We start from the raw sequence: 25,501 nt of genomic DNA, 5'->3' as shown, positions 1-25,501 counted from the left end.
AATAAATTAAATTGGCCCATATCCGTTCTATTGGTGCTATGAGTGAGTGCACTGTCCGTTGCTATTGTCTGAGGTATATCTGTCTTCAATTTCTCTGTTTATCCATATTTTAGATTGTGTAACGTTTCTACACCTTTTCTAATTTTATTTCAGAAAGTGTCAAGTCAATTTCAGAAAGCATCAATTGTATTTCAGAATTATCATTTTTATTTCAGAAAGTATCATTTGCATTCCAGACAAGTAACTTTAATTTCAGAGCACATCAATTGAATTTCAGAAGTAGTCATATGTATTTCAGAGATTGTCACATATACTTCAGGGTTAGTCAAATGTACTTCAGACAAAATCAATTGTATTTCAGAAATGATCGATTAGACAATTTTGCACAGTCGTAGCGGATCTGATTAAAAGTTAATTATAAGAAGCCCACGGTTAAGTTTAGGTTAATTAGGTTAGCCTAGAAAATTCAGCCGTTTATCAAGATTTTTTCCTGATTTGACCAGGGCCTGATGAGATATTTTTTCCGAGTTGAATCACATCCTATGATACCAAAATTATACTAACTGAAGGTTTTTTTCTCGTAACGAATTCATAGCTAAATCCTAAAGCTGATGACAAAGTTGTTAACACAAATTATTTCTGAAATACAATTGATATCTTCTGAAATACAAATAATCATTTATGGAATATAAATTATAATTTCTGAAATAAAAGTGATGATTTCTGAAATTAAAATTACTATTCTGAAATACAATTGACGCTTTCTAAAATTAAAATCTTACATCTGAAATACAAATTGCCATTTCTGAAATACAAATGACTATTCTGAAATACAATTGACCCTTTCTGAAATAAAAGTGGAAAAGGTGTAGTTCTTGTTTGAAATTTCGTACACATAGATTAGCTGTAAGTGTTAGCTGAGCTGATTGCTGATTGATAATCATTGAGAATACAAACTTTTTACAGTGCCGTGAAATTTGTGTTGGTAATAATTTTTAGGTTTCCTCCAATGAGATAGCGGATAGCGGCTTGTTGTGTTGTCTGCAGATGTGCTGATCTGCTACCAGCTGTTGATGTTGTGTTGTCATTATTTTTATTTTTATTATTCAAGAACCAAGAATTCAAGTCTCAACTCAACTCAATTGACGATTCGACGATTGATTGACGCACTGAAATAGAAATGTCAACAGAGTGACCTGTAAACAATTGTGAAGGTTTTAAGAAAAATGCTTTTAAATATAAATGTAATGAGAGTCATTAGGGCTGCCAGAAATTATTGTTCAAAAAATGTAGGGCTAAGTGATAAAAAGCAGACAATTGAGGAGAAGGTTGCAGGGATGTCAGCTCAAGAACTAGGTAAGTTGCAGGATTGTGCTTAGTCTTGGAATAGATAAGTGAGGTAGTTAGGATTGCTTTAACCCTTTGGGTGCCAGAAATTTATTTTGGTACTTTCCGAAAAGTGCCAGAGTTTTTTACTAGGTATGTCCGAAAAGTGCCAGGCTTTCCATAGGGACAAAACTTAGCCTAGTGCGCAAGAATACAATTCAGTAAAAGTAGGCTATAAATTTCATCCCAAATGTGCCAAGAAACGATATATCGTGCCTCGATCGTATGAGAAATCGATTGAAATCATCGTTGTTTTAAAATAACAACCGAGTCAACCGATATGCCCATTAAAACTCACATGATCGAAATTAGCGCCGCCGCGATATATCGTTGCAATGTAACTTAATTTTAGGTAAGACTACCGACGACGATATATCGTTGTGAAGTATTTTTCAGGTGTTGTGCAAAACGATATATCATTGCATGGCACTCAAAGGGTTATAACAGCCTACTCAACTGCCTTTTTGTACTCTGATCAGAGAATTATCTGCATATATATTGTCTTGGTTATTGTTCAGTTTCTTAACAGGGCTACGCTAATATCGATTGAAAATATCGATCGGTTATTAAGTTAAACCTTCATTCGATGTTTTCATTATCAGCAAGTTTGGTTGGTAAGCTTAGGTTATAACATTTCAATTTTATAATTGATATAGGGGTAGGCTAAGTAAACTTATAGAAAGAAGAAATCGAATGAAGGTTTACTAATCAAATCGATATTTTCAATCGATATGAGCATAGACCATTTAAGAAACGGTTCCCATCCTATTTTTAGGTCCAAAATTTTAGTTTAAACTGTAGCCTACATTGGTATTGTCATTTTAGCTGAACTTTGATACCTAACCTCTCCAACTGACACTCTCTAGTCCTACTTCAGCTGAACTTGAACAAAGAACCTACATTGAAGCCAACAAGCTCATTCAATGGTTTTACGTCAAAAGGTTAAAAAGAAATACATCAAAAACCCAGTTTCTAAATTTCCTTATCTCAAACCGATAAGGACTCTTCTTTATCACTTCTCTTGAATCAACCGTTGGTTCAGCCAACAGAATCAGTGATATTTCTTGGGTTGCACCAGATGAACTTTTATCAACATGTTGACTACTACTATGGGCAGGGTTAGCAGGGGCCTCTTAGTCATGCGTACTTTGTCCAGAACTGCTAAATCCTGATGTTCTTCTTTCAGCCTACTACGGGTTGATATCCTTTTCTTTCATATGCTCTGCCGATTTGGGGTGCTGAAAATCAAAGAACACTTTTCTTGTTTAGGCTTCAGAAGAACGCAGTAAGAACCATTTTCTGTCTCCCTCGTCGCCATTCTTGCAAAGAGGTTTTCAGCTCATCTGGAATTTTAATTTTTCCCTCCATCTACATCCTTGAGACGCTGTCATTTGTCAGGCTAAACCTTTCCAAGTTTCATGTCGACTCTCATTCCTGCATTTATCCATTGCACTCCGCGATCAACTGTAAAATTCCCAAACACTCCACTTATTTTTTAAACATCACCTCTTGTACAACAGAATTAAACTTTTCAACAGTCTACCCATTGAGCTTAAGTTAGAGAAAACTTAAATTCCATGTTGCTTTCAAGATGTTGCTAGCGTCCGTGAGCTACTGGCTGGCAAATAAAGATTTTTCCTTTCAATTTTATTTATTGTATGAGGGTGTACATTTAAAAAAGTTGCTGAGCTGTATTCAGTGTATTGACATACTTTACGTATGTCAGCAAAATCTAAATGGATTTGACTCCAAGGTTCACTTTATTTAGGCCAGTTGACTAGTGTTTTACTTGGTAAATTTTTTGCAAACAAGTTACGTACATTCACGGCAATGGTGACAAGTCTGTTCAATTAGAGCACCCATACCTGGCCACCACACATGACCCCGAGCCTCAGACTTCATTATGACCAATTGACCATGCCATTGTGAGATTCATGCAAGTACCGTAGTCCATGATGTAAGTTCGGTATTTAGGTGGAATAACAGTTCTTATTCCCCACAGAAGACAGTTATTATGTAGAGTCAGTGCATCTTTCTTGGAAAAGTAAGGCTTCAAGTTCTCATCTGGACACTTATTAGGCCAACCAACTTTTACATAATGCATCACCTTCTTCAAAACAAGGTCCTTAAGGCTAAACGTAACGCAAAAAGTTGTGTTTTCAGGCCAATAGATTAACCCTAAAGTGAGTTTATGTAGCACTGTTGGGGCCAAATTACTCCTACTGATTAGTCATTTATTTCAATTTTAAACAATGTTCAAAACATATAATCTCCTATATACTTTTTATTATTTATTTTTATTGAGTTTACAGTGTTTTACAAAATTTAGCTTAACTTAGAAAATACTTTTACCGAATCCGCCATGTTAAACTTCCCTATCCCAAGCGTGATGTAAACAACTTCTTTACCTCACGAGTGAAGTAAAGTTTCAAAAACTCACTCGGTGAATTAATGAAACTTAATTTAAATAACATTGAGTGCTCAACTTAAAAAAATATACCTCTATGGAGCCAACGACGTTCAACGCTAGAAATCAGCTACAAATATTTTACGTAACCCCCTGTACATTGTCGGGTCAGGTAAAATCTTGTACGTTACACGTTACGCAAGACCGTGTTAACATCTCAGCAGTACTTAATTGATTTCAACGTAAGTACTACAGTGATACAACTCAAGACGACCACCTGCCGCCATTACGTAAGCTGCATAGTGCATTCGTGTTCACAATTCAATAATCAAATTGCAAATTGCAAATGAGTTAACTTGCAACTTGGCTCCTGTGAGAAAACATAACTAACTGCATTTTATTGAAACGATTTTTACATATTTTTAATAAAAATATGCTTTAATATTTTGACCAAACAGGTTAAAATAGGATGTGTTAAATTAAGCCAACTGATTTAACGAAAACCATTTTGTATTTAAATAGTAACTTAGGCTGTATTGCCACCAATCCAAGACAAAGCTTACCTAGAAGGCTAATAATTATTTTAGAATTGACTTAGGCTACTTAAGCATAAAAAGGAAGAATAACGATAATGAGTAAGTTTAAGAAAAATAAGACAAGTAGACCTAGAAATAACTCTGGAAATGAAGAAAAAGAAAGGTGTGGGCATTGCAAAGATGTAGTTCCTGATAGTGAAGCTGTTTTTTGTGAAGGCCCATGTAAATCGTGGTACGACCTAGGATGTGCAAAGCTTTCCAAAGACCAGTATGAGTGCCTTAATAAAATTGCTGACTGTGTTACATGGTGTTGTCAGACCTGTAGGCCTATGGTTATGGACCTTCTTGACATGAAAGCTGGCCTATCAAATGAAAATGAGGAATCATCGTCAATTTTAAATATTTTACTGAATAGTATACAAAACAATTCATCCGCTATGAAAGAACTAGCCAATAGGATGGAGGCAGTGGAGAAGAGAGACCGAGAGGTGACTGATCGTTTAACAGCCGTATCAATGGAAATCCATGAGCTAAAAAGCGAAGTTAAAGTAACACCAGAAGATAATAATGCTAGCCAAATTGAAATAGAACCTGCACGTAAATGTATAAACTCTTACCGGGAAGCCCTAAAGAAGCCGAAGAAAATGGAAATAGAACCACACGTGGAGGACATCACTTCAATCAATGAAGAATCTGAACTTAACCAAACTAAGGAATCACACAAGGATGATTGGAAAATTTATCAAAATAAGAAAAAGAATAGGACTCAATTTCAGAATCCTAAATCCAAAATCCAACAAAATCTGTCCAACAATCAAAAACCTAGACCTACGCTAATTATTGGCAAATCACAACCCACAAGTAAATTGACTGCTGCACCAAGACGTTCTTGGATATTTATATCAAGGATCGGCACAAATGTGGAAACTACTGACCTTCGTGAGTTTGTGAGTGAACTTTGCAAGGGTAGGCCTAATGAGGTTCACTGTGAAAACTTAAATACAAAGTACCAAACATACAAGTCCTTTAAAGTGGGTATACCGAGTGAGTTTTTTGAAAATGTTATGAATGCTGAGATGTGGCCTGAAGGTGTGCTGGTGAGCCCATTTAAATCATCTAGGTGGAACCAAGGTAGGCCTGCACCCTTAGTAAGCCTCCCTCAAAAAAACTAAATATGAGACCATGTGGGCCCAAAGTTTTGATGAAGCCCAAGCTTAAACAGGATTCAGTTACCAAAAAATTAAAATTACTATTTGTAAATATAAGATCTATATGTAATAAAATTGATGCTTTTGAAGTAACATTGGATGAACATAATCCCGACCTAGTCTGCTTAGTAGAAACATGGCTAACTGAAGATAAGAAATCCACATTTAAAATAAATGGCTATGATACAAAAACAGAATATTACAGATCCCATACTGTTGGAGGAGGCTCCTCTATTCTAATTAAAAACAACTCTGCAATAAAAGTAAGTGAAATTAAACAAGTTAATTCTCTAAGTGTTGAGGGGGTATTTGAAGGCTGTTGTTTGCTGGTCTCTTTCAGCGATTTCAAGTTCATTGTTTTAAATGTATACCGCCCACCTTTTGAAGAGAGGTTTATTGAGTTTCTGGATATACTGGATGAAGCACTGAATCTAATAAGAAGCAAATATAACTTACCATTGCTATTATGCGGGGATCTAAACATTGATAATTTGGTACAATCTTTAAACAAGAGTTGCCTGTTAGATTTAATAAATACTTACGAACTACAAGTGATGTTTGAAGGCCCGACCAGGGTTACTGAGACAACATGCACTCAACTTGACTATGTTATCTCAGAGCCTAATTTAAATATAATCAGAGTGAGATCAGATATAAACGTTCTAAGTGACCACAACATACTTTTAGCTGAAATTGGGGTAAAAAGTAACCTAACTGGGAACTACAAGATTGAAAAAAGAATTATTTCTAAACCAGCCTTGGAAGCATTTTGTCGTCTGCTCAAAATTAATAAATGGAAGTTGGAGGAAGTAGGCCTACGTGGTGATGAGCCTTCAAGTAAATTTAATCTTATGTTCGAAGAATTCTATTCAACCTTCTTGTACTTGTTTGAAATATCATTCCCTAAAGTGCTGACTAATCTGAAAAATCATAACACAGTAAACTGGATAAACGATGAAATAAGAACTTCACAAACAGCCTTAAAAGACCTTTATTGGAATACTAGAACTTCAAATAATTTACAAATGAAAAGATTATACAACCAGGCCAAAGCCGATCATAATAAACTGATACTTGATTGTAAAAAAGGGTTCATACAAAATAAAATTAGTCATTCCAAAAATATAAGTCGTGAATCTTGGAGAGTAGTACGGAGCCTGACCGACAAAACATCTGCGAATGAAGATATAACCCTAAAAAATGAAGAATCTCTAATTAGTGACCCTGTAGATGTGGCAAACCTGTTCAATTCTGTCTTTGTTGACGAAGTAAGGAAGCTGACTGAACTGCATGGAAATGTCACCGAGGGTGTACAGGAGTTAACCGATGGGCCAGATTTTGATTTCGATGACTGCATGCGGCTAGAACCGACTACAGAGGAGGAAGTACTGAGGGTGATGACTGTCGTGGGAAGGAGGACTAGTGCAGGAGTTGATGAGGTACCGTGCCATTTATTTGGAAGTTGTGCTGAATTTATTGCCAAACCTTTTACACTGATCATCAATGAATCTTTTGCAACTGGAACTTTTCCAGACAAATTAAAAATATCAAAAATAATACCTATTCATAAGAAAAATGATAAAAAACTTGCAGCTAACTATAGACCAGTAGCAATCCAATCTGCTTTTTCCAAGGTGTTTGAGATAATTTTCCTTAATAGACTCATGCCCTTCTTAGAAGAAAACAACATACTTTGTAAAAATCAATATGGATTCCGGAAAGAAAGATCAACTATAGACTCAGTTTTTAAATTAATGACAAAAATTTATGACAACATTGACTTAATGGAGGACTCTCTCCTCCTTTTATATGACATGACCAAAGCCTTCGATTGCCTGGATCATGAGATACTTAAGACCAAACTAATAAAAATTGGTATTAGGAATAATCCCCTAAACTGGATAATGTCATTCCTTAAAAACAGATACCAAATTGTAAATATTAGAAACACCAGTGAGACGAATGTTATAAAGACTTTTAAATCAAATATCTCTGACTGTATCAACACAGGAGTCCCGCAAGGATCAAATCTCGGACCAGTGTTGTTCCTTCTGTATATTAATGATTTGCCTGAAGAGATCCAGGACGGGGAACTGTTGATGTTCGCAGATGATGTGGGGCATCTTACCTATGGAAAAGACCGTATAACAGTTATAAGGAAAACTCAGGAAGGAATTAATAAAATGGTTAATTGGAGCGCCAATAATAAAATGGCACTTAACAGTTCAAAAACCAGTCTAATTCAATTTTACAATAGGAAAGAACCGGACTACTCACCACTTTTAAAAATGGGAGATACTCACCTAATGAAAGAAAAGTCAGCTAAATACCTTGGAATAACAATATCTGAAAATTTATCCTGGGAAAACCATATTGATAATATAGCAAAAAGATTAATAGTTGTGTGCCATCTTATTCATAGACTTCAGAATATAATCGATAGAAACATCCTGTTACAAATTTATTATGGTTGCTTCCATAGTGTAATGGCCTATGGCATAATACTATGGGGAAATAGTACTGAAGCTCAAAGAATCTTTATGTTACAAAAACGAGCAGTAAGATCCATCTGTAAAATGAGAGGTCGGGACTCCTGCCGAGACCTTCAAGGAACTTGGCATTTTAACTCTACCAGCAGTTTATATTCTGGAATGTGCCGTTACTGTTAAAGCCAAACCTGAATGTTTTACCAACAACAATAGTATTCACAACTATAACACCAGACAAGCACAAAATCTACATGTACAACAAGTAAGAACAGCATTAGTTAAAAAAAGTCCCTATCACATGTGCATAAAATTATACAACAGTTTACCTCAAAATTTAAAAAGTGAAGATCAAAATGGCCTCAAGAAAAAATTAAAAATGTACCTGGTAGAGAAGAAAATATATAATGTAAAAGAATTCCTTGAAGAGTAACTGAATAAGAGAAAAAGAGTAAATATAATACATTGACGACCACGGCGTAGATACGCTTCCAGTGGGATATTAACAAGTATCAAGTAAGTAAGTAACATCACTTAGCAGTGGCGGTTCGAGGACCTTGTCAAGGGGGGGCTACCAATAATGCAGGGGGGGGGGTCTGGGGGTCCTCCCCCCAGGAAAATTTGGAATTTTCAAGGCAGTTTGGTGACTTTCTAAAGCCATTTTTAACACCTTAAACCATGCCCAATTGTCCATAAACTCCCATTTCACCTGTTGTTTGTCATGAACAAATAGACATTTAAAAAGTTAAACTATGGCGATTGCATTCATGGATTTCAAAACACACTGTAGACTACGCCCATATCCTCCTAAAAGCCGTTTGGGTGACTTTCTACAGCCAGTTTTAACGTCTAGAACTGTGTGCAAAACCTCCCATTTCCCTATTTATTTGTCATGAATAGTCATTTTTAAAACTAACTATGACGATTGCATTTATAAATCTCAAAACATATTGTGGGCTACGGCCATATCCTCCTAAAAGCTTTTTACAGACTTTCTAAAGCCATTATTAATGTCTATATATGTGTTCAACTGTCCATAAACCTCCCATTTTACCTGTTATTTGTCTTTGTCATGAGCAAGTAGACATTTTAAAAACAAACTATGACGAACTTGCATTCATGAATTTCAAAACATAGGCCTATTGTAGACTACGAAGCCATATCTCCTAAAAGCCGTTTGTTGACTTTATAAAGCCATTTCTAACGGCTAGAACCCTTCCATTTTCCCTGTCATGCAAGCAAGTAGACACGATTTTAACCTTACGTTTTTATCCATTTCATAGATCTGTCACAATATGTAGCCTATATTATCGAATTCAGTAATAGCATTGAATATAAACTTTAACACTAGTGTTTACATATAGGCATTGGTAATAGGCTACTGGTGCTACCGCTGATTGCTGATTGATGCCTGTGTGTGTAAAGTTAGTGGCTAGCAGACAATTTGACAACTAAATGAAACATCAGGAAATCAGCTGTTTACCGGTCCTCGCTCGCGCACTCGGTGCTCACCTTTGCCGATCGAAGTATATAACACAACCCTTTGCCATAGCATGTCAACAGCTGACTGTTTTAAAAATTGGATGATGCGTACAACTTTCCATAGCGTAATATTGTTTTATTCGTTGTGCTATTATCCACAAAGTTTATCTATGTGGAATTTAATACTACTCCTGCCATCGCTTATTAAGTTTAATAAAAAGTAGGCCTACATTGATGTCTGTTTTATAACATTGTGTGTTTTAAGGACAAAATGTATGTTTAGATTTATTTTTCCAGGGTTCAAGGGGGGGGGGGCTTTAGCCCCTGTAGCCCCCCCCTTGGAACCGCCACTGTCACTTAGGTTAACACTCACTACGCTCTTACTACACTTGTAAGGTAAATAGCTACAATTAACTTGACAACTCAAAACATTATTACTGTTGCAACAATATCCTACAAATATTAAATTAGATTATAAGATAAAGTAAGGACAGATTGTATTGAACTAATACAAACTCAAAACTCACAAACTAATACAACTGTAATAAATTGAATTAATAATTGAGCGAAGCTCTTATACTACACTCCTGCTTTTGTTTTACAAATACTCCACCTGAACGGCTGAAGCGATCAGCACGAAATTTAGCACAGACATAGTAACCAACTATGGGAAGGTATAAATATAATATAAATGAGACGTGAATGGTCGAAATCGGTTAAGAAATGGCGGAGGAGTTCAAAAGACAAATTTCGTGTTGGCATATTAATTAATTACTAGTAAACACGTTGCTCGAAATCGAGCAATTGCAAAGGAGTAAAGTAGTTTTTTAAAAACAAATAAAAGTCATCATAATTTCTGATGAGTTTTAAAGACTTTGAATCGAAAAATAAATAACAGCAATTAAATTATACAGCTGATCAAAATATAAACAATTATGTTCTTCATAAGGATAACATGGGAACTTTCAAAGCCACTGGGCAGAGCCCAAGCGACATTTTCAAAAATATAAGGCCAGTTTGCAAATCTACGCGACACGCTCTTTCCAATGAGACGTCAATGGATAAAATCGGTTAAGTAATGACGGAGGAGTTCAACCGACAAAGTCTCATGTAGCGTATTAATTATATAGATATATATAAAAGGCAAAGCCCTCACTGACTGACTGACTGACTCACTCATCACTAATTCTCCCACTTCCCATTTACCTAGGAGGCTGAAATTTGGTACACTGATTCTTGAGGCATTAAATATGAAAACGAAGTTGTTTTTATTCTGATCGGACTCTCGGGCTCCGCCCCAGTGGCTCTGGAGTTTCCCATGTTAACCTTATGAGTACTCATATTTAAATAGAATTAATGAATCTTAACAGCTGTTTGAATTAAACAAGTTGGTTCTGTTCTATGATGTGCAATCTAGCAAAAAGTTGCAAGGATTACCAACAGGGTGCAGCACTATTATTTTTTTTAATTTATGACAACACTTAATTTGCAACCAAAAGGTGAGTGAGCGTAGCGAACGAACTTCAACCTGCAGGCGAGTTAGCGTAGCGAGCGAGCTAACCTGAAGGCAAGTGAGCGCAGCAAACAAGCTCCAACCTAAAAGTGAGTGAGCGTAGCAAACGAACTTCAACCAAGATGTGATTGAGCCATGCGAACGAGCTCATCTTGAAAATTAAGAAGTTAAACGAGGCAAAGCCCGCGGGTACAGCTAGTATAGATATAAATTGCATTGACGTGAACCATATGCAGCATTGACTTTAGGTACTGGAAGTAGATATACCATTCACAAGAAACAGGTACAGCATTGACTTTGGATACTGAAACTAGACATTTTATTTATGTGAATTAGATGAACAATTGACTGAGATACTGCAAGTAGACATCCGATTTACATGAACCTAATGTACTTACCTAATGACTGTGGATAGGTACTGCAAGTAGACATTCCATTTACTTCAACCAGAAGTACCATTGACTTTAGATACTGCAAGTAGACTCATATATAATAATTATTATAAAAAATCCAATGCTTACATTCAAGTTTTTATGGTACAGTTTTGCGTGAATCGGACTTGTCCCTGTATTTTCGAGGCAACCAACAAAACTTATTGTCATCTTTGACGGTGAAAGAGGTTGTCAAGAGTATCAAGAGTGTCAAGAGTATCAAGACTAGACTTTGACCTGACCAAGTGTCTAATTGCCGGCTTCTTTAAGAACAGAGATTGACTAGAGCATTGAAAAATCCCCTCAAATCCATCCATCATTGGGGATTTCCATGACTTTCCATGACTATCCCTGACTTTCCAGAATGTGGACACCCTGAAAATATATAGGATTATATAATTATAACTGGTGAAATACATCTTAAAAAACACGGTTTGTTTGTTTATTGGATAAGTTAGGACAGCGTAGATAGTAAAACAGTATTAATTTTGGTGTTTTTTTTTCAGTGAGAAACGTCATTAAAGTATCAGACTGGAATAAGAGGCTCTTAGTGTTTTCTGGACGGTACAAATCTATGAAGGATGTTCCCGATCACTTACCGTAAGGAATGCTATGTTAATAGGATACAAACTTTATTTAATAGGATTGAAGGATTTAAATTAGTTTAACCGTAGTAAATCGTTTGTATCTCATGGGTTAGTTTGGGGAAAGGAAATAACTGCATTGTATGCACTTTTGAACCATTAGACATCAGGAATGAGCTTCGATTTAAAGCATTTTATCCCTCAGTTAGAGACAATAATTATTGTTTTTAATACAGAATATGGCAGAAAAATTAAGCAGTTTGACTTGCATAGTACTCCGGCTGAACGGGAAGGTGACTGAAATGGTATGAGTGGCTCATGACAACAAGACCAATATTATCCACCTTTCACATCTACAGCCAGAGCACTACGCGATTCAAACTGCTTTAAAATCCCTTCAGCTGCACCCTGCAGCCTCACTCGAGAAACTGTTTGGTACGTTTCTCCTGAATTGTGAATTAGCTACATTAATAACTATTGTACTCAAGTAGAACTTCTGTTTGTTTTAAACAAAATATGAGCGAAAAGGTGTTCTTATACAAGATATGATTCTAGATATTTAGAAGGTACCGGGTATAGTCCACTCTTGGTAATTTAAACACTCGATAAATCAAAATTTTCAATAATTCCAAATAAAAGCTTAGTTGGTAAAGAATCTCTCAATATTTTGAAGTTTTACCATGCATTTTGATACACTCGGTATTTCGGAGTCCAAGCAGAGGGCAGGCCGATTTGGAACATGCAGTAATTCAAAGTCAGGGATCCCTTCCTGTTATAACAAGAAACTATACATTCTGTTCCCACAGTAGTTTTGGACATTTTGGTGTTTAGTTGGAGCAGTTATTGTCTGGTTAACGGTGTTTGCTTGTAAACTAAGTTTTTTAGTTTGCTATGTTTGTTTTGTTGAAGCATTTCAACAATTTACTTCAGGCCACTCGACTGAATTTTTAATTTTAAAAATTCGGTCTGCATTTTCATCTGCACTTTGCATCAATGTCATATGTAGGCCTATAAATCAGAGAATCTGGTATGAAATTTACTTTTATAACATTAAGTCTTGTGTAACGGAACATCTATGAAAGAATAATTTGGTTAAGAAACCAAAGAGTTAAAAACAAACAAGATAAACCACGAACCAAGAGTTATGAACTGAATTGTAAATACAGCAAAAACCTATTCTTTACTCATAATATTAGCAACCGTAAACCTCATTTTAACATAAGGAAATAGCTTTTTAAGTTTTTAGCGTCTGCTTAAAATGGCTAAAATGGTAATGAATGGTTTTAAAAAGTAATTTAAAACTTTAATGACATTAGAATGCCTTAAACACATTCAAGAATCATTCAAATACTTTTTTCAGGAATATATTATGAAAACGTAATCAGCGTCTTGTACGATCGCGGCAAAATCATGAACATCTCCTGCAGCTGTTGAAACAGCAGCATCTCTCCCGCGGTCATGAAACCGTGATCGTTGTCTTGTGCGATTGCGGCAAAATCATGAATATTTCATTAGACTTTACATGGTCCATAAAATTTCTCGACTGTGACAACAAAATAAATTCTAAATCCTGACTTTTCTTTCAAGAAAAATTTGAAATTAAATACTAATTCCCGATTTTACTGTTTTCCCGACCACTAGACACCCTGTTTATATATACTGCACTGTATATCAAAGAATATAGATTGAGAAACAAACAATTACACATAATAAAAATGAGCACCTCTCACTAGTCCGCTGCATTGTGATGACTGAACCGCCGCTACAAGATACAGTAGTTGATATCTGCCGCTCCACACAACCCCACCTAAAAGACGACCAAGTGAGTCAAACGACGGTTGAGTTAATTGTCGAGTAAGAGGATTCTCGTATTAATAATTTAATTTTACTGGCCGGTCAACAGGACTGACGATGAAATAACTTGTCGACGAAGAGGTTTTTTGTATTTATCTATTTAATTTAAAAAGACGGTCATGTGGCCTGACGAAGAAGTAAATTGTCAATCTACTGGTGGCTCCCCATACTAGAAGAGTGTTAAAGAAAAACAAAAAGCCAAAGCATGTGCAAAAGAACTTAACATTCCCATCTAACAAAATAATAGATGTGTTTAAATAATACATAATAAAATACATAAAATAATACATAAAGTAATAAATAATACATAATAAATAATACATAAAACAAAATAATAGATGTAACTAACTAAATAACAGCTGTTGTTTGTTAAAAAGTTACTGAAATTAGATGTTTTATTGTAAAGTTCTGTACCTTACATAAAACAGTATTAAAAAATTAACACTTTGTAATTCAAATGGTTTATCTTTCTCCCAATAAACCAAACTCTTGATAATTCAAAACTCTTGATAATTCAAATTTAATTGCTTGGCCCACAATTTTCTAATTATCAAGAGTCTACTGCACTCTTAAAGGTATAAGCAGTAATAACTGAACTAGATCCCACTGGCTAGATAAACATACAAATGAACTAGATACTGGTCAAATGAATTATACAAAGTTTTTGTTTTGCTACAAAATAGTTAGTTAGGTAATAAAGTATGAGTTTTTAATTTTTTTCATCATTTATCATGCAAATGTTTTACATTTTACATTATTTTAATGTTGCTAAAAAAAAGGATTTTGGCAGCAGTTGAATGCAGACTTGTATGTTTTAGGTTCGGTACAGTGGACAAGGAACGTAACAGAGTTAGAATCAAGGTAGCTAACTACATGATGATTGCGACTGTTTTTGGCTGCTTATTCACCGCCTGGAGCGGTAGGAAGGCTGCAGAATCTGGCGATTCTGTGGAAAAACGACAACTGGACTGGCACAAAGAATACAATGAGAAGGCGAAGAAAGAAGAAGCTGCTAAGACTGCCTAGAGATACTAACTTGTAGATATTACTGTAATATACAATCACTCATATTACCATTTATATTTGTATAGTGATTTACCAGATATTTTTGCATGGTTTGTTTTCAATGTACCTAATTAAATACATATATGTAGATGGTCTTCCTTATTCAATGTTTACCTATAACAGCCTTAAAAATTTGTGTTTGGAAACTAGTTTTTATTGTACTTGGATTTTAAAATTTTTAGAAAATAAAATTGTCTGAATTTAGATCTAAAGGTCTGCCGGTTAGAAAACGACCTCCGCGAAATTTTTAGTTTCCCCTCTCCGCCAAAGGCCGTTTCCACACTGCACGACACGACACCGGGACGACATCGACACGGCGCCGCCCCGGTGTCGAGGAAGTTGGAATCCTGTGCTACCAAATGGAACTGCTTGCACAATGATATAATAATAACATTTCATGATGCTCAATTATTGAAGCGATTTAGGCTATACAATATTTTTTGCAGGACCTATTTTTCTCAAGTCATGAAGAACGTAATTGTTTACATTTTGGTCAGCTGTTAAATTTAATTTGATTAGCTGTGTTTGGGAAGGTTGGGGGTGGGGCGGCAGCGGAGTGGGGGAAGAGCCATAGTCTGTCTCACTCCCACAGCTCGGTATCTCGCTCTCGCACCAATGCTACGAGGAGGGCGCTTTCTAACCGGCCGACCTATAGTTTAGATCTACTTACAATAGCTCGAGTAGCAAAACGGCACACGGAAGATTTCTCAGGTGCCGTCTGACGTCACTATGAGGGAACACCAATACCGCAACAATACGGTTTGGAGCCATCGGCCTCGGTGGTGTAGTGGATAGCGTAGCGGTCTGATAATCCGAACGTACCGGGTTCGAATCCCGCTGGTAGCACTAACTTTTTGTCAACAATTTTTTTCATATCAGCAAGTTTGGTTAGGTTATGACAGTTTAATTTAATAATAGAAAAATTATAAAACTGTCTGTTTCTTCATACGCAGCAGTTAGTGACGTCAGCAGTTAGTAATGATAAAGCTTCATAAATTATATTTTATTTATTGGTACTGAACACTGGATTTTAATAGAACTCACCATGAAAACTCCAAAACTAACATAAACACAACAAACAATAATAATAATAAATATTACATCATCTGATTTAAGACAGAATAAATGTCACATGTCCTTTTTTTTCAATTTCAATCTTTTTTCTTTTCCATTTTAAATTGTCTCAGTTGGCACCGGTTTCTTCTGAAAACTGCTCCGCTGTCCATTTGTACCAAATAGGAATTCGGGCTTTTGTGTTTCTGGACAACTTTTCCTTTTGCCCATTCTCGAGTTCCCTTTTGGACATAAACTTCTTCGCCCTCCTTTAATTCTGGAAGTGGATGAGCTGATCTGTCATAATATGTTTTTAGCGAATTTCCCATATAGGGAATAAGCTATTACCGTAGTACTCATGGTAAGACCTGGACCCGGGACCGATTTTTTTTTTCGTTTTGAGGTTCCTAGAGGCCAAAAACACCATCCGTTCAAATTCATATATATATATATATTTATATATGTGTCCGTTAGCGCGATAACTCGAGCAAAAACTATCCAATTTTGATGAAATTTTGTACAAACGTGTAAACCTACGTTTATTCGAACGAGTTCGCGAACCAGCATGATCGGACCATGGGAACGGGGGTTTTTGGGGGGTTTTATGGGGTAAAAATGGGTTTTTCCTACTTTTGACTCAAAAAACATAAAATTTTGCAATTTCTTTTCAAACTATTTTGTAGAGCTTAAAAAAACAAATAATTTAGTATATAAAGCGTTATAATGCACCTAATGGTTACGGAGAAAATTTCAAAAAATTGTAAATTTAAAATTCCCATGTTATTCTTATGGAGAATAAGTAAACTGTTGTAGTTTGCTTGTTTATTAACATTTTTTGCCCAAATTTAGAAAATGTTTTTATTTCTTACTAACTATTAACATTTTACATAAAAAACACTTTTACCCTCCCTGTTGCAGCAAACCTAAGTAAGTATGTGTTAAACTGATTCTATTTAAATAGGGAATAAATGTGATATTTTTAAGGAGACATTTTAGTGTAAATCCAATCAGGCAAATGGAAATTCGCTTAGTCTGCAGGTTTGCTGCGGCGGGGGTATTTTTTTTCCATTTTAAATTATATTTTATTTATTGGTACTGAACACTGGTTTTTAATAGAACTCACCATGAAAACTCCAAAACTAACATAAACACAACAAACAATAATAATAATAAATATTACATCATCTGATTTACGACAGAATAAATGTCACATTAGTGACGTCAAACGGCACCTGAGAAATCTTCCGTGTGCCCCACCGGCTCTAGTAGCGGTGGGGCACACGGAAGATTTCTCAGGTGCCGTTTGACGTCACTAACTGCTGACGTCACTAACTGCTGCGTCTGAAGAAACAGAAAATTTTCTATTATTAAATTAAACCATATTAAACTGTCATAACCTAACCAAACTAACCAAACGTGCTGATAATGGAAAAATCGAATAAAGGTTTACTAATATAAAAAAAATACTTTTGTCAATAAAATAAAATTATAAATGCCTAAAATTCAATTTTATAATTTATCAATTATAAAATAACTGTCATAACCTAACCAAACCAACCAAACTTGCTGATGTGAAAAAATTGCTGATAAAAAGTTAGTGCCGCCGGCGGGATTTGAACCCGGTACTTTCGGATTATCAGCCCGCATCGCTATCCATTACACCACCGAGGCCGATGGCTCAATGCCGTATCGTTGCGGTATTGGTGTTCCCTCAAAGTGACGTCAGCAGTTAGTGACGTCAAATGGCACCTGAGAAATCTTCCGTGTGCCGTTTCGCTCTAGCAGACCTGCCAAAGAGTAATAATATTATTTTATCAGCTGTGACTATTCGACTCAAGCTCAAGATACAATGAGTGTAAAGAACTAGGCTATATTTTTATCATACTGCAACTGCACCATTCTTGTGATATCTTCGCCACTGAAGTCAAGAATCAAGAATCAAGATCTTTATTGTCATTGACCTTTTACAAGGAATAGACATAGTCAACAATAAAAATAAAAACTAAAGCTATAAAATACAGTGGGTTCTAAATTAAAAATTAATATTAACATCAGAAACTAAGTACTCTGTTATACAGTAATATGGATTTTGGATGAGCCACTCAAACATTTTAGACTTAAACCTATTAAAAGGAACCTGTTTTGCTGCCAGACCTAATTTATTAAAAAACCGTATGCAATTTATTTTATGGCAGTTATCTGTTTTGGCCAATCTATGAGCAGGGATATCTAGATTGGATTTGCCTCTTGTATTGTAAGAGTGTATACTCTCTCTACAAGTGAATTGATGAAGATTGGCTTTAGTGTAGAGGAGTTATGTGAAAAATATACAAATTTACAACGGTCATAATTTTAAGGTCTATAAAAAGAAGTCGACAGCTGTCCACAAGGCCAGCCCCACAGATTGTTCGTATGACTTTTTTTTTGTAATAAAAGAATTTCATGGGTGTGGGGGGAGTGTCCCCATAGTATAATCCCGTAAGAAATATGAGATTGAAAAAAAAAAAACAAAATAAGTAATCCGAAGGTATTCATTACTAACAAAATCTCTGAGTTTCCAAATTAGATAATTTACTCTGGAAATTTTTTTACAAGTGATTTCTATGTGCTCTTGCCAATTTAATTTTGAATCAATTTGGAAGCCTAATAATTTTACAGATTTTAATTCATTCCCAGATAGCAAGGACCCTTGATTCAAAGGTAAACTTTTCCCTACAATTTGCATTCACAATTCAAGGTTGCAAATATTAGGAACATTGTGGCTGGATTCAAGGACAACAAAATACTGCCCTTTTTGAGTTCATAGATTCCGCCCTGAAACAGAGTCAACAAAACAACAGCGCGAATTCCCATGATGCAGTTCGACCAAGCGACGCCAGCCAGACGCCAGGATCCACCCCTAAACAATCCTAACCTCTTTGTCTTTGTCTTTCTTTGTGTGTCTTGTCAGTTTGTCTTTTTGCGACGTTTGTTTCTCGCGTTAGCAAGGACCCTTGATTCAAAGGTAAACTTTTCCCTACAATTTGCATTCACAATTCAAGGTTGCAAATATTAGGAACATTGTGGCTGGATTCAAGGACAACAAAATACTGCCCTTTTTGAGTTCATAGATTCCGCCCTGAAACAGAGTCAACAAAACAACAGCGCGAATTCCCATGATGCAGTTCGACCAAGCGACGCCAGCCAGACGCCAGGATCCACCCCTAAACAATCCTAACCTCTTTGTCTTTGTCTTTCTTTGTGTGTCTTGTCAGTTTGTCTTTTTGCGACGTTTGTTTCTCGCGTTATTACTATATCAGAGTTTTTAGACATAAAGTATTCATATTGAAGTTAGTTTTTGTCAATTTTCAATTTCTTTGTTCATAGTTAATTCCATAGTGTTCGATTTTAGAAGACTAACTGCAACAAAAGTGCTTGTGAGCCAACGAAACATAAAGGTAAGTCAGCTAATCTTTTCATTGTACACAATGAATACAATGAATACAATGAATACAATACAATGAATACAATGAATTTATTTGGCCAATCAACAACAACATTGTTACAGGCTATGTCAATGTACAAGCATAAAATAAAATAAATATCAAGACTTAAAAATCAAACCAAGCAAAAGATGTGCATGCACTATGCAAAAACAGCAAACAGGCTGTTCAGAGGAAAACTGAACTAAATACAGTTTCAAAAAACTCTTTGAATTTGAAAAAAGGATTTTTAATCAGCCAATCAAGTATTGCGGTTTGGAAGTTCTTTCTTTCCAGATTTCTCACATGACCAGGAAGGTGATTGAACAGTTTTATTCCTGAAACAGGGTATGACCTAGCTCTTTTATCAGTCCTGGACCGAGGAATGACAAGCTTAGAACTACCTAGTGTCATGATTGTGCACTGAACTGGTTACATGTAGGTCATTCATGCTGTTCTTAATACTAACAAGGCATTGGAATATATACATATTTACAACTGTCAGAATTCTTTGTCTCTTAAACAAGGGCTTACTGTGTTCTTTATAGTGAGCATGACAGAGAATCCTTACTGCCTTCTTTTGCAGTCGCAGGATCTTTTCGACATTGGGTGAGTGGCCCCACAGAGGATACGCGTCCGGTAACCAGACGTGGATTAGGCGTCCGGTAACCAGACGTGGATTAGGCGTCCGGTAGGGGGTCCCGGAACGCCATTACCACAATGATACGAAATTCAGCATCAGTGTTCGTGGTGAAGTGGATAGAGGGCTCGGCTGATATGCGAGAGGTCCCCGGTTCGAAACCCATCGGTATCTTTAAGTTTTTGTCACAGATTTTGCTTTGAATGTAATTTATTCTTAACTGTACATCTTTTGTTAGAATTTTCGGCATTTATAATTTTATGTTATGAAGAGAATTGAACCTTCATTTGATTTTTTCACTATCAGCAAGTTTGGTTGGTTAGGTTAGGTTATGACAGTAACTGCCGTCCGGTTACCGGTCGCGTATCCTCTGCGTTCATTGTATTCATAATATTTTTTCCATTCTTATGATAAGATATGTGTGTTAGAATGCTAATCATACTGACATTAGAACCTCAAGTTACAAATGCTCTGAAAATTATCTTACAACAATAAACTGCCAAATTTGGACTAGGATCCAGAATAATTCTAGGCCTGTGCTTGCCCTAGGCCTCATGACTGGTGAATTGTTTTATAAGTTAGTTGGCCTAGAAAGTATTGTGATCCGTTGGAATATTGTATCTGGAATTGTTCAAGACCTAGTTACTTATTTTTGCCAAATCCGGTGGGCTACAATATTATGAACACACAAGCCAATATGTAACTTAATGATGCAGTTTTTTATCAGCGTAGATTGTCTTAAGTTATCATAGGCCGAAGTTATGAAGTTTCATTTAAGATTGAAGAAATGATTTTCGATGGATTGGATAAATAGACCTAGGCCTATAGAAAAATATTTTAATTTAGCTTAGGCCTATGTCTTAAGTTATAGACTTGGTACTGTAGCCTAGGTCTAAGGGCTTATCCTAGTCCTATGTCCTGATGCTAGGGTTTCTCGGCAAACGTTTAGATGGGTTAAGATTAGCATCTCTCAAAGATTTTAGGTTTTGTACGCCATACCCATTGATTAAACTAAGTAAAGGTAGGCTACCGTAATGAACTAATTTAAAACAACCTTCTACAAAATGTCACTTGACTGGAGACCTGCCATTTTGGTTTTATGTAGCTGTTAACTTTAAATCATATCCTGGTAACTTGTGCCTATTTAAGTTACTAAAGATGTATATTGCCCATGCTGTAAGTTGTAAAGTTATTGTAACAAGGTTACCTAGGCTGCTGTGTTATTTTTCAAATTAACTAATTAGCTTCAGCGAACACAGATTTAAAACAAGTGGCTTGCCGTTTGAACAAACGTTACAAGATGAGTTGCCATCTTGCTTTGCATCGAAATTTGCAGAATTTAGAACTGTAATTTAGACATTATTATGAATAACTTGGTCTGTGTGCTGCAATTTAACTTACGGTACCGGTATTAACAATTTTGGAAAAATTCTGAAATTTTCTGCTTTAAATAAACCTTACCATTTGTAGGCCTATAGTTTTTAAATTTTATTGATGATTTGTAATTTAAAACAAAAAATATTAATAGCCTAAATCATAACTTAATATTATTAAAACCTTAGAGTAAGAAAGTTAGTAGGTTAAACTTACTAAAACTTTCGTTTGTTGGTCAAACAAAAATTCACTTGGAAGAAAGTTGTTTAAAAAAAAATTAATGCCAGACTTATCCTACTTCTTTTTCCATCTTGCTTAATTTAGCCAGAATTTCAGGTTGAACAGAGAGGCAAGACCATTGAACGAGTCTAAACTAAATTTTTTGTACTTGATTCATTTGGTAAATCCCACTGTACACCCCTGAAAACACACACTGACCAATTATGTCTATTCTGTACTTTACTACAGAAGTGAGATTGTCAAAGCTAGTTTGTTAAATACAAATACATGGCATATTCTCTCTAAAAGCTGATTGTTTTGTATTTTTCTTCCAATACTAGCTGTAACCCGCGGGCTTTGCCCCGTTTAACTTCTTAATTTTCAAGTTGATCTCGTTCGCATGGCTCAATCACGTCCTGGTTGAAGTTTGTTCGCTACGCTCACTCACCTTTAGATTGGAGCTCGTTCGCTACGCTCACTCACCTTTAGGTTAGAGCTCGTTCGCTGCGCTCACTTGCCTTCAGGTTAGCTCGTTCGATACGCTAACTCGCCTCCAGGTTGAAGTTCGTTCGCTACGCTCACTCACCTTTTGGTTGCAAATTAGCTGTTGTCATAAATGTAAAAGAAATAATAGTGCTGCACCCTGTTGGTAATCCTTGTAACTTTAATGCTATTAAACATCATAGAACAGAACCAACTTGTTTAATTGAAACAGCTGTTAAGATTCATTAATTCCATTTCTCATAAGGTTAACATGGGAAACTCCAGAGCCACTGGTGCGGAGCCCAGAGGTTGGAGGGTAAAATCCTTTCTTAGTGATCGTCTACTACCCAAAAGGATGATGCCTGCCAAGATTCAGGTTCCTAGGTCTTATGGTTTCTGAGATTTCGTGATGAGTGAGTGAATGAATGAGTCAGTGGTATTTGAGCTTTATATAGATTTGCATAACAAATTCTTTTGTTATTATTATCTATTATGAGGCGTTTCACTTAAACTGTTTCAGTTGTAGCCAAGAGACTGTTGGCTGAAGCCACTGAATTGAAAGTAAAAAAAACTGCATCCGTGCATGGCTGTGACAAGCCAAATTTAGGGCCAGTACCTAAAAGGTTTGTAGAGCATATTAGTTATAGAACTGTTTATTTCATAAGGTTTACTTTTGTTGTTACAGTAGAACCTCGATAGTTCGACACTCCCTGTAGTTCGACACAGGCCGTGATGACAAGACATGGCATCAGTGGCCAATGACGGGTTCACCAAGGTTAAAAACTATAGCATTCTTAGTGTTTTCGTGCATGGAAAAACTCAATAGGTAGCCTACTTAAAATATCCCATTAACTTACATTTTTTCTAAGATCCAAAGTGTAAAAAGCATGTGACGTAAATTATGAGGGGCGAATAAGATTGTATTTACTGAGCAGCCTACCCCTAGTACCAGCCACGCTCAAATTTCTTCCCCGGGGTGCTGAGAAGGATTCACGGTTTTGACTGATTAATTATTTTAATTTAATCTAAGGTTCAGAGCTCTAGAAGCGCTCAAAAGATCCTGCAGACGCCCAGGAGGAGAGCAATATCATCCTCGCCTTTGTTAAAATGTTATTGCAAATTTTGCCTAACTTTTAGAATAACTGTAGGACAGACGAGTACTCTACCCTGGCCAATTCGATAAAACTACCTACTCGTTTAAACTGTTGCAACAACGGGTTTTAGAATTCTAATAACAAGTCTCGGGTTTGTTAATTTGGTTTATTAGTATAAGGAACATACAAGGGTGGTTTTTCAAGTAAGAGCCAGTTTCTGCGTATAAATCCATAATTCGCTTAAGTACGCTGCAGCAAGGCTCCTCGCCACTTGCTGGTATCATTTGTGAACAGAATGACACAATTTGCAGCTCTGTAGCTGACATGTACCTACATTTCGCTGTGTGTTTCAACAATTTTTTAGACTTTTTGTCCCCGTACGATAGGCTGGAGCCCGGGATTGTTTTTCACATTACTTCAGGCTAGACCTAGGGGTTACGGCATTATCACTTAGTTAAAATCCATTGGTGATTTGGCGGGATTTGAACCCTGGACCCCAGGAATCGGAATGACCGCGCTCTAACCACTAGACCTGGTCGCTCCCCAATTTTTTAGACTATTGATAATGTCAATGATAATCAGGGCCGGAGAGAGCCATCATGGGCCCCTGGGCTCAGCGATCCCGGGCCCCCTATTTACTTGATTTAGTGTCCAGCCGTCTCCGTGCCGTTTTGTCACACAAATAACTATATTAATAAATGTTTGCTCACAGTTTCAGCTTTAATCACAGTCAAAACAATTCAAGTAAAAAATTACTTAGTGAACTGGAAAACCATGCTGAAATTTATAACTCAAGCAGATTACATGTACAGAAAAAATTTAAAAAAATTAGATAAAACATACTCCCTTAGTCGATACTTTATGATTTTTTTTGTTGCAGGAAAAGAGGAGTTATTGGTGCACAGAATAGGAACATCAGGCTGAGGTTATGCGACAGTAAATAATGTATAAGTAAAATGTCACTTAATTTAACTCATGTTCTAATTTTCAAGTTTTTGTTTTATACTTTATATTTTCATAAAATAAATTTACTATAACCAATGTCACTTGCTACATTTTATTTATACCCCCACAAATAGTGATATTTTGGCTATGTTTGAAGAACTGTTTTGAACTTTTAAACTTTTTGTTGATCACTGAGATGTCTTTTCTAAAGCAGGGTCTGGTGTAATTTGATGAGGCCTTATTAAAGCAGGGTCTGGTGTAATTTGATGAGGCCTTATTAAAAATTAAATGCTCTCACCCTTCACTCACAAGCTTGGCAGAATAGGCTTATTATTTTTAACCTAACTCAGTTATCCTATACAACATTTAAATAAAGTGTTATAGCATCATTTATAGGTTTCTAGCTGCCCCTCCCCTTGGGCTTCACAACAGAATTGAAAAATTGTCTTTGCTACAAACAGTTGTTTTGCATTGGTTTTGCTTAGAATTTTCCTAACAGCGGTTTGGTAGCTAATACAATTAAACGAAAGTTCTGTCAAAAGAAATAGTAAAAGGCTCGTGCCTTAAATTTTCTACTCGTGTCGTAAAGACTATTAACGCGAGTTGCGTACACTACTTTACCTACGACCGTTTTTTAATTACTATCAATCTGGATTTAATTACTAACAATCACTACTGATAACTTTTTAGAGAGGTTATGTTTTCGTGTATTGTCATTGCCACTGAAAGTGATGCAACGACTTGTTGTATAATCAGCTGATTTCCTGTAATTACGTGTTTGTTAAACTTCGTTAAATATTACATTGCTAGCAGCATTCTTACCATAAATAATATTGTATCAGGTACAATTCGGCAAATATTTCATTTATTTTTGGACTTCCGCCAACTTAATTAAGAATACGCGAGTATCAACATGAACAAGTCGGATCAACAATTAAATTGGTCAACTGATCAGCTGATCAGCTGATTAGTTGACGTTCGAAGCATTACAATTTTAATTCTTTTCTCTCAATACTTGAACCTCATTGGTCCGTTACCTGTGTGGATATGAGAAAAACTATGCTGATATGAAATGAAACTATGCTGATATGAAAGTAAACAGCTGTAAAGTGAAACTTTTCAATTCTAAGAACTGGACTGAAATGGCTACTTTAAAAAACGGTCGCAGGTAAAATATGTTAACATTGTAATTTTAAAGCCAGTGAGCCAGAGCCCTGATGGAATCTCTCAAAGCTACTTCTTGTACATATTAAGTGAAACCTATTATGGAGGTTAAGTGA

At 35.9% G+C, this 25,501-nt stretch overlaps 1 protein-coding gene and 1 long non-coding RNA gene across 3 annotated transcripts; both read left to right on the top strand.

Annotated features, from left to right (window-relative positions):
* Nucleotides 1–1,002: 1,002 nt before the first annotated feature.
* On the top strand, nt 1,003–15,040 carry LOC128982382 (UPF0389 protein CG9231). The gene is made up of 3 exons (XM_054401341.1): nt 1,003–1,356; nt 11,956–12,049; nt 14,706–15,040. Exons 1-3 carry the CDS (start codon nt 1,227–1,229, stop codon nt 14,911–14,913), a joined length of 432 nt encoding a protein of 143 aa, XP_054257316.1. The 5' UTR covers nt 1,003–1,226; the 3' UTR covers nt 14,914–15,040.
* A 3,876-nt stretch (nt 15,041–18,916) lies between these two features.
* On the top strand, nt 18,917–24,319 carry LOC128982389 (uncharacterized). Of its 2 annotated transcripts, none has more exons than XR_008489659.1 (3): nt 18,917–19,442; nt 22,868–23,008; nt 24,157–24,319. It is a non-coding gene; the product is annotated as an uncharacterized LOC128982389 (long non-coding RNA). The 2 variants fall into 2 exon arrangements; XR_008489660.1 differs by having other exon boundaries at nt 18,924–19,442; nt 22,868–22,957.
* Nucleotides 24,320–25,501: the final 1,182 nt, after the last annotated feature.

Source organism: Macrosteles quadrilineatus, unplaced genomic scaffold, assembly GCF_028750875.1.
Source record: "Macrosteles quadrilineatus isolate MER2022 unplaced genomic scaffold, UCM_ALF_1.0 Scaffold_1__1_contigs__length_201487025, whole genome shotgun sequence".
NCBI lineage: Eukaryota > Metazoa > Arthropoda > Insecta > Hemiptera > Cicadellidae > Macrosteles > Macrosteles quadrilineatus.
The sequence above is the reverse complement of the archived record's forward strand: the minus strand, read 5'-3'. Positions and strand labels throughout refer to the sequence as shown.